The sequence below is a fragment of the Talpa europaea genome, assembly GCF_964194135.1.
Source record: "Talpa europaea genome assembly, chromosome: 7".
NCBI lineage: Eukaryota > Metazoa > Chordata > Mammalia > Eulipotyphla > Talpidae > Talpa > Talpa europaea.
The window spans coordinates 99,790,792-99,802,813 of NC_140074.1; the positions used below are offsets into that span (position 1 = coordinate 99,790,792).

General features: G+C 43.5%; 1 protein-coding gene across 3 annotated transcripts in view; it reads right to left on the reverse strand.

The window, feature by feature from the left end:
* Positions 1-3,020, reverse strand: part of PRPSAP2 (phosphoribosyl pyrophosphate synthetase associated protein 2) — a gene marked incomplete at both ends in the record, with an annotated part of 28,758 nt that extends 25,738 nt beyond the window's left edge. For 2 of the 3 annotated variants that reach the window (XM_084237220.1, XM_084237218.1), the window contains 2 exons: positions 1,659-1,711; positions 2,902-3,020. In XM_084237220.1, the coding sequence (XP_084093346.1) occupies positions 1,659-1,711; positions 2,902-3,020 (172 nt within the window). The remainder of the gene's footprint in view (positions 1-1,658; positions 1,712-2,901) is intronic. The other variant, XM_084237219.1, reaches the window with a different exon arrangement.
* Between the last annotated feature and the right edge of the window lie 9,002 nt (positions 3,021-12,022).

Genomic DNA, 12,022 nt, shown 5'->3' on the forward strand with positions numbered 1-12,022 from the left:
TATTAACTAATGGGCCTTCCCAGTGGCGCAGCGGTTGAGCGCTGGGTTGCAAAGCTGCCCGCAGCTTCTGCAGTGCCGGTTTGATCCCCGGCTGCTCCCCGGCCACCTGAGGAGGGTCCCGCATGGTGCGCAGACCTCTCCTGCTGCCCGCTGCTCCCCTCAGCAGTGTACTTCGGTCCTTCTGCCTGCTCTGCTCCCCACTCTGGCTCTGGTGAATTCTCTCACCCTCCCACACTTCTGACTGTACCCAGTGCTTGTATAGATAAATAGATAAATCTTAAAAAAAGAATATTTTAAAAAATAAATTAAAAAAAATATATTAACTAATGACTCCAGGTGGTACATATATATATGGCTCTCTATTATACTATTCTCCCCTCTTTTTTAATCTTTGAACATTTTCACTAAAAATGTTGAGGAAAAAAACAGAATGCAAGTTAACAAGGAATATAGTAGCATGGAAAGAGAGTGCATTTCAGAGTCAGAGAGATCTGGATTAGAATTCTGACTCTGCTGCCTCTGGGACCCTGTACTGAACACCATCCCCAAACTCAATTTTCACTGTCTGATAACAGTCAGGAATCTACAAATGTTAGTGCCCTCCTTCCTCCCCAAGAGACACCAAGTATGTTCTCCCCCTCATTCACCAGCCTGGAGGGTGGACCAAGCTCCTCTGAACTTCTACCACCACTCTCTCATCTTGCCATAACCCTCCCTTCCAGACTAGACACAGGACATCATCCAGCTCTCTTCATCAGCAGAATCTTCTCTAAACTCTCCCTGCATATTTTCTTCGATTACATTGTTTTCTTACTAAAGCCACATGGGGATCTTGGCAGACAGGAAAGGAGGCAGTAATGGAGAAATAAATAGGGGAAGGAAAAAGTTGTCCTTTTCCTCAAAGGCTCTTGAAGATTCTATAATATTTAAGTACTTGACAAAATTCTATAGTGGAAAAGGGGAGGTAACTAACAGTTAATGAGCAACTGCTCAGTTACTGTGTTACACACACAAACCATCCCACTTAGTTCCCAATTTACTGACTAGAAAAATTAAATAATTTGCCAAGGATAAGCTGTGGGACTCTCAAGTCCATGCAAGCTGTCCTCTTGCACTCCTGCTAGAATGGTCAAACACCCACCATTTCTAAAGCAATTACAAGGATTAAGTAATGCACGCTTGTTACAATTTTAGATGTTTATTATATATAGATCAATTAACAAAAAGCAATTCCTAATAAGATTTCCTAAAGTTTAACCCATAGCAGTTTACATGGAGGTAAATAACAACTAACTAAAACTGGGCTGTACAGTATTTACTTATCCTGCCTAAGGTGACATAAATTCAACCAATGACTGAGCTAATGTTTTCATGCAGCAGATGACCAGCTAGTATGTGTGTGTGGTTTTAACTGAACAAGGTCTAAGAACTAAAGTTCAACCCCCGGATGTTCTATATAGAACCCCCAGGATTCTATATCTAGCTCCTATTAGTGAGAGCTAAAATACCACTCTCAGCCATTTTGCCAGCCTCACTTCCTGTGAACAGAACTAACCACACACAGAGTCCATTTGTCCCAATGGTGGAGGATGAAGTGCTGAGACAGCATGCCATATTCTACAAAAAGATCAATATTATGCATATCCAAGAGAGCTCACCTCTGTTAGGTTCCTGGTAAACCTGCACTTTGCCCATCTCCACCCCCAGCCGCCTAGAGAAGAGAAAGGAAGAAAAAGTTGAAAAGGTAAGAGAACAGACTCAATACCTTTACTGCTTGAAGATGATTCATACATTGATAAAAACAAAACAAAGCAAAATAAAATTCAAAGTGGATATTAAATTGTTGGAACTTTATTACCTAACACCTCACCCAACCCCATGTCTACCTAAGAAGGCCAACATCATCCCCTCAGCCTCACTGACCATTTCCTCATGCTCTCTTTACTCCCTGCACACCACAGGGCCTTTAAACCTGCTGCTTCTGCTGATGGCTTTGCCCCCAGACTCTCACTCAGTGGTTCATTCAATTTCTCAACTCACATACCATCCCTTTAATTTAAAAGGCATTCGAGTACCCAAGCTAAAGCAGAGCCACCTGCCCCCATCCCTCCTCTCACACTGTTTCCTCACAGCATTAAACCATCTGATGTCATCGTTTGTTTTGACTCTTCTCTTGTGGTTCCCCACTAAACGTACAAAGGAAGGATCCTGTCTTGGTTTTGCTTGCTCACTGTTAATGTCTAACATCTAGATAAGGCCTAGTATACAGTTTGGGTTTGATATTTACTTAATAACTAAAATTATGTCAAATTATGAACTATTTTCTTTATTGTTCTTTATACTCAAAATAATGCGACACATATGCAGCACCTGACAATCTGGCACTCATGAGGCATTCAATAAATATCTTTTGAATGAAGGCCTCCCTGGTGGCACAGGGGTTAAAGTCTCAGTGTTATCAAGCTATTCCCAGCCACTGTGGCAAAAGTTCATTTTCGGCCAGGGAGCCTAAGCCACATGGCACAGCAGACCTCTCCGGCCTCGCCCGCTGCTTCCTTCAGCAGTGTATTTCAGTAGATCTGCCTGTTCTGCTCCCCACTCTGTCTCTGGTGAATCCTCTCATACCCTCCTCCCCTGCATCTCTGGCCTACACCCCAGTTCTTCAACACAAAATAAATAAATCTTTTAAAAATAAATAAATATCTGTTGAATGAATGTGTAGGGAATTACAAGAGTTTACAAAAGATTATCCCTTCATATATATATATATATATATATATATATAGATGACACAAAGATTAACTACAGAATATCTGCTGTAACAATCAGTGTTAATCCAGTTATCAAATTTAAAACATCACACAATGAGAACAGATTTTAATGGTCCAGTTATAAACTCACTCAGCAATTTTCTTTGAAAGCTCCATACATGATAAATTAGAATTTGCTGAAAACAACACCAGACCTCCCTTGGTGACGTTCATCTTGTTTTGTAATTCAGGTGGCGCCACACAAAACATCAAAACCTTCTTAGTTTTCCAATTCTCAGAGCCTAGAAGAATACAAAAACATCAAGAACTGCCACATGGATTACATATACCTGGGTGGATTTTTTTTTTAATAGCAAATGAGTTTACCTAAAGGAAATTAGTTTTCACCATAATAGTCTTTGATATTTAAGTAATATATGAACAAATACAAAGTTTATTTAGATCTAGGGCTCCAAATTTATGGAAATAATGTTATCAGATGATTTAACTAGTTTTCATGACCACTGGGAATAAATGATAAACTTACAAGAAAGGTGGAGCTGAAGAGCTCAGTGTTTTACTGTTTGCTGCTTAAAGTCAATTATGGACAACCTCCTTTTATTCTCTGACAACAAAATTCCTCCTGGATTAACACACAGAAAAATGGCAGAGCCATTAGGAAGGGTATGGACTGATTGATCATTAAATGATGAATAAATGACCCATCTACGCCCACCTTTTCCTATAATACCTGTTTACCATAAACTCCCTCCATTCCCCCTCTCCCTGGCCTTACAGCTGCCTCTCCAATACCCTGAGTCATCTCTAACACTGAGCTTGTCATCTGCATTTTTCTCCACCAGAACACAAGGTAAACTCAATTACATCTTTGAAAGAAAGTGAAGTGACACCCACATGGCAGGCAGCAGGGCACAAACAGAAAGGGCCATGGCCTAGAAGTTAGCAGCTGAAGTACTAACCCTCCCCACCCCCCACTACTAACATGCCCTTCCACCTTCAACTCTCTGGACTGAGTGCCCTCGTCATGCAGGGAGGATGCAGACTGGATGAAAACAGCAAGGAGGAGTAGGCAGTGGGGGTCGGGGTTGTCTTCCCAGTTAGCCCACTACAATGCCTTGGTTGTTTGTTTACTTGGCAAGGGAGAGCTGGAGATTATAAAAGGGCTTAAAGCCATGTAGATCATTTTTGTTATTTTTAAATTTTAATTATACAAGTCATACAAAAATACATTCTCCTTATAAAAAACTGAAAGAAGATAGTTAAGGCTAAAGCCACCAGCCCCAACCCCAGCCTCCTCTCCACCCACCTCCCCAGTTCTTGGTAGTTTAGTATGGACACATTCACACAAGTGACACCACCCCCATAAACAATAATGTATGAAAAATATATTTGTAGCATTAAAAAGTATCACTGTACAAATCTATCTATTACCTGCATTTCTGTTAAAACAATATACTTTGACAATCTGGGCTGTGAACCACAGACCCATCTTTGTCCTCTGTAACTGCTGCCTGGTATTCTGTGGCGGGGACACCCCACATTTAGGAGGTCACCATCCTAAAAGGTGTCATTGTCTCTCTGCAGTCACTGCAAGAAGGGAACCACTGGGTCACAGTGGGGTGCAAGTTATGGTCCCACCAGAAGGCTAGAGGAGCGCAATTCCCACACAGCACCTCTTAAGGGGCATTCCACAAAGGGAAATACAGGGCACTAAAATGGACGGTACCCAAAACCTAGGAATTACAATGGAAACATTTACAACACTGACCCAAGACCTGAGATCAAGGAGGACCACTGCAGCCTCCATGGAAAGTGGCTTCAGACCAGCAAGGAGCAAACTGTATCCCATGGGCCCAACCTGGTCCCTCCAAAGCTTTTTCTATAAATAAAATTGTATTGAAACACAGTCACCCTCATTGTTTATAAACTGTCTATGGATTCAATGGCAAAGCTGAATGTGGCTCACAAAGCCTAAGTATTTATTATCTGGCCCCCTACTGAGCAAGTTGTTGAGCCTTGTTTTACAGCATAGTGTCAGGCAGTGGCTGGTATAACTGAAAGAAAGAACACATTTAATCATCAATACTCAGAGTTGGAAGTGATCTTAGGTGTCTTCTAACACCATCTCTCAAGCAATCTTGGTGTTTTGGAGCAGTGGGTACCGGTCTAGGAAAGGCTTTGAAGTCACTCATGTTTGCATCTTGGCTCCTACACCCCCTTGACTCACTGCAAAGCCTGTAAGTTAAGTAGCTTCTACTAGCCTTGTCCTCACAACTGTGAATATTGATTTCTCAAGCGTATACAAAATTAATCTCTGTAGGGCACTTAACACAGTGCCCCATGTAACAGATATGCTTGGCAAATGGAAGCTACATATGAATCAACTTCATATTATGGTATCAAACAAGTACAGTAATATGCATGGGACAGTCATCTTTTCACATTGCCAACCTTCAAATAAGAAGCTACTTAAAGTGCATCAGCATTCGTGGAAGGACTCAGAACACTTAGAATGAAATATCTTGGGGTTAAAAAGAGATCTGAAAGGAAGTTCGATCCATCTAGGAAATTCCTGCCAAGGTACCACTCCAGATGTGTAAAAAGCCTGAGACCGGTGCCCGCTTCCTGTGGGCCTATTCATTCCAAATTCTTCCTCAGTATGCACTAAGATTGCTCTCCCTGAAAAGCTGTGTGGAGGTTCCTCAAAACACTGAAAATGGATCTATAATACGATCTAAAATCCACTCCTAGGAATTAACCCAAAGAACACAAAATACTAATTCAAAAGGAAGCCTGCATTCCTATGTTTATTGTAAATAGCCAAGATATGAAAACAACCTAAATGTCCCAAAACAGATTAATGGATCAAGAAGTGATATATACATAATGGAATATTACTCAGCAATCAAAAACGATAAACTCATGCCATTTGCAGCAACATGGATGGAACTGGAAAGGGACTACGCTAAGCAAAATAAGTCAGAAGGAAAAAAGATAAATATGGGATAGCTTCACTTATATGTGGAATAGAGAGAAACCAAACAAAGGGTCAGAAAAAAGCTGACCATAGATCTGAGGTATACAGCAGGGGACACAAAGGAAACAGGGTGAAAACAGGGACTATAGTAATGGATCATGGGCGCTATGGAGGTGGGAAAACTACTGGGACTACACCTGAGGGGAGAATCAAATACTGTACAAAAATTAACAAAGATGTGAGAAAATAAATTTAATTAAAAAAAAAAGACTGCTCCCTCAGAAGCCTCCACCCATTAGTCTTTTCCTTTCCTCAAAGATTTATGGGAAATATCAAATTCCTTTTCTGTAAGACTGCCTTCAACCTATCTCAGGATGGTTCTCTTGCTTCCATGCAGTCTCTTCTCCACATTGCCATGGTGTAAGTTGATTGATCATGGTGTAAGTTCCTTTCATCACTCTGACTGAGGTCTTTTTGAAGTTCATCTTTAGATACCTGGTTTCTATAATCAAAACATAAGATACCCTCAAAATAGCATAGGTGGGAGGGTCCATTTGGAAATGGTTATCAGTACAGTCATTGCTCTATGACTATTCATTTCACAAGCTGCTCAAACATAAGGGCTGTTGCTAGTTTTAGATCTTTTCCCTACTGGAAATTTACCAAGCCTCAAGAAAAGTGAGGTTTAAAGATTATCCTCAGAAGCATAATCATCGCCAGAATGGGGCTGGCAGCAGGCTCATTAGCACAAGGCTGTAGTGTGAAATGGAGAGTAAAGAGAACGCTCCAATTTTCCTCCCATAAACAACAGTCGCTTTTGCATTTATCCTAAATTTACTCTAAAAAGTGTGAGATTTATAAACAATACAAAAACACACCTTTTTTTTTTTTAACAGAATCTCAGCACCTTTCAAAGAGCAAATCACAATCCTTTTTGAATGAGATGTGGCAAAAAACCTGTTTAGTCTCATGAATGAAAGCATGCTGAAAGACCACTTGCTTTGGATGTGCTAGCAGTCATTTCAAAACCACGCATCCATAATCCACATGAGGAGAAGAGCAAGGCCAGCATTAAAGTGTGCTGCTTGCTCTCCAAAGTGTCCACTGTGTAAACACCTTCTATCTAGAAATAGCGGTCGGAATGTAAAGACTTGCATTTGCCTTCCACACTTACTAACTCCCGGGATGTGGGCAGGTCACTTGCCCTCAACAGGCCTCAACCTTTCCCTTCCTCACAGCTGAGATAGCTGCCTAGTAAAAATTACTTCCCCATTGAAAGGTAAGGCCACAACAGCAGATTTTTTTTTTTAACTATTATATTCTGTTATATATCCAATACCTGAAACAGCACCGGCATGTTGGAGAGGCTCAGCAAAAGTGTTAAATACCCCAACCTCCATGAGTTACAATGATTTACAAATGCAACCGGAAGCAGTTTGGAAACTAAAAGTCAACATAAAACAAATTATTATTTTTACTAGTGAAACCTCTAAGAATATATTAAATATATATATATATCAGTATTGGAGAGAATTAGAAGGGCAAAACCGAAACTGAATTAATCTTCCACACCTCTGTGATCCCAGGCTCTTTGCTAATCCATCAAAATTATTTCTTCGGGCTGACATTTGCTGAGTGCTCTGAATTCTTATAACTCAATAAAACGAGTACTACACCCATTTCTGACATGGGAAAGAGAGTCTTGGAGATGAAGAAACTTACTCAAGACTGCATGGCTCTAAGCTCCAAACATGACCTCAGCTTCAGTCTGATCTGTAGTACAGTTGTACACAATAGCAGGCTGCAATGACGGTCTCCCAACACCACAAAAAATGACTTTGACACCCCAACGAATTCCACATGACTGCGAGAGGAATGGGTCAAGTATCCAGATGCCTATTGTAAACATACCTTGCCAATAGGAAATGCCTATTGTAAACATACCTTGTTTGAGTAACAATTAATATGAAGTGCCAAAGGAATACCTAACTTTGATTCAGTATTTCACCTTCTGGGAATTGACTCCAAGGAAAGAAAAAGCTATAAACTCAATGATGGGCACGTGAAGACTTTTTTAAGAGGGGTTACACAGGACACATGGAAAGGTTCCATAATGAGGTAATCAAGTAAAACTCTGAATATATACATTCAATGTCGTAAAAACTGTAAATATCCAGCAGCAAAAGCGCCTATGTTGAGTGAATAAGAGAATTGTGTCTCCTCTAATCAAAACTGGGTAATAATGGTATAGACCAGGAGATCGGGGCTCAATCACGTGGGTGAATTATTTTTATTTGTGCATGTAAATTTCTTAAACATTAGAAATCACACTTCCTTAAGCCCTAAGTCCCCTTTCCGCATTTCCTTATTCCTTACAAAAACTGAACACCCAAACTGCGCCAATACTAAAATGGGGGGAGAAGGGGAAATCCTTATCATCAATGTAATGTACTGATTGGGGCAAAACATTTGAAAGCAGAGTATCTAAAAATTACCTTGCGGTCCTCCCTCAATCTCTGCTGGGTGAGTTCTGAGTGCTACCCTTTTGGGGCTACCACAAATGTCGGCGACCAGCAAGGCCAGTCAAGTTAAAAGCAGGGGTTCTGTCCGATTAAACATCGGAGATGGCTGTTCTGGGCTTGTTTTCTGAACTGCCCAGCCGCAGGTCCCACAACCAGGACTTCACTCGCACCGGTGCCCGTAAGGTGGGCTGAGGAGAGGGGCGCGGCGCCCGCGCGCCAGGCGATCTCCGACAGGAGAAGGAAGGGAGGTGGCGGCTTCCGGCGCGAGGCCGGGGTCTCCCCTCCGTACCCCCGGCCGCCGCCCGAGATCGCGCCCCGTCCACCAGCCGGCGCCGCGGGGCGCCCCGCCCCTTGCACCTGCGCCCCGCATCGCCGCAGCCCGCCGGTCCGCGCCGCCGCTTGCCGCCGTCTCCCGCCCGCCTACCTGGCCCCGACCCCAGCCCCGGCCCCGCCGCAGCCTCCGCTGCCGCAAGAAGAAAGCGCCGGGTCTCCGGGCAGCGTCTCTAGGAGCAAAATGGCGACTCCATGCGCAAGAACGGCGTCCGCGACGACTGCGAGGCCCGGGGGCGGGGGCGGGGCCGGGGGCGGGGCCAGGAGCTGGGACCGCGGGGTCACCTGGCTCGGGGTCGTGGGCGTGGCCCAAGGGAGGGGGCGGGGCGGGGCCCTGCGGCCAGGCAGGGGGTAGGGCCGGGCCAGGCCAGCACGGGGGTGGGGCGGGCGGGGCCTCCAGGCCCCTGGGGTGCCGCTCCCTCGGGTGCGGATGTGAAAGGGAGAAACCGCTGAGAGGAGTGTGAGCTGAGTATGAGATCTGGAATTGCAGATGTCTGGCTTCAAGTCTTTACTGGCTGTAACCTTGCGCAAGCCACGTCACCTTCTGAGCCAGAGCTGCACCATTCACCTCTTCGCCATTCTTACTTCAACATCTCGGTTCAGTTGCCATTTTCAAGTCTTCCCTAACCCACCCACCCCCAAAAGAAGCCCTATTACTTGTCATTTCCTTTTATTAAGCTTTTCGTGGTTGCTGAATAAAATCAGCGTGAGGATTGAGATAACAACTGCAGGGTTTTTAGTACAGTTCCTGGCATGTAGTAAGTGCTTTATTATTATTATTTCCACGTACTTGGTTGGACTTTCTTTTTTTATTATAAAGAAATGGATTCTTTTGGTAGCCATTGCTTGAATTCTTTCTAATTTAAGAATTAGAACACTTTAGCCTTTTATATAATATTGTAAACACAGATCAGCAAATGTTATGTGTCTGGCCAGGTCTTCTTAAAAACTCACCCTATACAAGCCGTAATTTATTCTAACAAGTTAATATTATCTTCATTTCAATAGTTGTGGGTACTGAGACACCAACGTTAAATAACCTAAGCAATGACAAAAATTAAAAAATAAAGTGGACAAGGTTATAACCTAGATGGTCTGACAACAATGTCTGCAATAAACTAACCCCTGTACCATACCACCTCTCCAGTTGTGCTTTGGATTTTTCACAAGGAGGCTGAAATCACCCATTGGAGGTTGCCCAACTCACTGGAAGCAGTCTTCATAGCCCAACCTCTTATTCTACAGTTGGCATATACAAGGATATCAGCTTATAAATTACAAATCAGGTGGCTCTTCATGAAATGGAGTCCTTGGAGATATTTCCTTTGCCTGACAACTATACAGGGACACCTCTTGGCAAAAAGCAAGGCCCACAGCACACTGACAGAGGAGCGTGATACGAGTTTCTTCCAGTGGATCTCTGTTGGATTTGTGGCCCTTCTTCTGCACTATTCTAACCTGGAACATACCCCACTCCTTGCTTGGATTGCATTGGCTCTACCCTTTATAGCTCAGGTTGGCAAATGATTAAATATGGCCCATCACAGTCACATTCCTCCCAGTTTGCTGATTCACTTCAAGAATAGGCCTCTGAGTCAATCTGAGCCCATGAGACCCAATCCCCAATGCTGCATGGGACAGTGGCTACATGCTCTGTGTTGCTGCTGCTGGCAGAGTACCTGGAGGGGTAACCACCAAAGAGATGGTGAGAGAGGGAGGGACAAAGGCAGCTCACTTGAGTTTAACAAGAAGTTAAAGTCAATAGGTCCCTGCACTTCTCAATTACAGGGCCCAATAAATTCCGCCTCTCCACCCTCTGAAGCCAGTGCAGATGGGATGCCCACTGCATGCCAGGGTTGGGGTGTTCTCCGCCCCACCTCACCCGCCCCACTTCTCATTTTTCTTCCTCTCCTACCTGATCCTCCAGTCTTGAAATATGTCTTTGCCTGTGCTCTTCTGACCTCTGGGAATGCACTTCCTCCTGCAGTCCTCTTCACCATTAACTCCTATTTAAACATCTCAGTTCAACTGTTCAAGTCTTCTCTAACCCACCCACCCAAAAAAAGCCCTATTTCTTGTAATTTTCCTTTATTAAGCTTTTCATGCTTGCTGATTACTGCTAATTATATATTTATTTGAATTACCTTCCAAATATCCCCACTCCAACCCCAATGTGGGGAGACCCTTGTCTCTTTTGCTCATCACTGATTCCCAGTATCCAGCACTGTGCCTGGCACAAATATGATACTCAAGAAATGTCTGTGTCTAAGCCTGGAAGACCCAAGGAAAAGAATCCTTGCTCTAGTTTCATAATAGTTTCTCAACAGAGTTTTAAGAGGCAGCACAGACTTCTCTTTCAAATGATGATGGAAATGGAAACAGAGGCACTTGGCCCAGGGTCTGTATCTTGCCTCCTCTCAGCTTCAATTTCCTCACCTGAAAAATAAGCACTAAGGGGAACTCCCTGGTGGCACAAGGGGTTAAGACGCAGCACTATGGGCTATCCGCAACCACTGCAGCATGAGTTCAATCCCTAGCCAGGGAGGTAACCCACATGGCACAGCAGACTTTTCCTGGCTCGCCTATAGCTCCCCTCAGCAGTGTATTTCAGTTAATCTGCCTGTTCTGTTCCTCATTCTGTCTCTGGTGACTCCTTTAACCCCCACACACACACACACCTCTGGCCTATACCCCAGTTCCTGTATGCATAAAAAATCTTTAAAAAAAAAATAAGTGCTAAGATTGGCATCCATCTGGGGACTTGGAGTGACTTTCCAATGGAATCCAAGAGTAAGAGGCCACCAGAGGAAGCTGTTTTGCAACTGCCTCTCCACCCTCCCCTCACATCTCGGGCCAGCAGGAATGAATAAACAAGTCCTTGGTTTTCCCTAAGTGGAGGAAGACCGCAGCCTGTCTGGCCTTGAGAGGCTGCAGATGCAGGTGCCTGGTCACTAGTCAGGGGGACCTTCGAAGTTTCTGCCCTTGCGTCCTTTCCCTCATCTTCTACTCCCCCCTCCAAAAAAAAAAAAAAAATGGAAAGTGCTTCGTTGTCTTTCAAGACTATTAATATTGCTCATTATAAACAGAATTCGGACCAAGAGAAAAAGCAAAAGATAATTACCATTACCTCACCGTGGAGAGATAACCACGCTTAACATTTTTTAAGCTCTCTTTTCACTTGACAATTTAATGAAGACATTATTCATGTTAAAGACTTTAGCTCAATGTTATTATCAGGTGTGCAATAACCATGGGCAAAAGAGCACAAACTTGAAAACCAGATCACCTGTATCCAAATTCCTTGTCCTCCACTCACTAGTTGTGAGACCTGAGTTTTGTGATCTGTACCTTTCTGTATCTACTTCCTCACCTGTAAGAAGGGAGGATAATAACAGCGCCTACTTTGCAAGGTGGTCCTGATG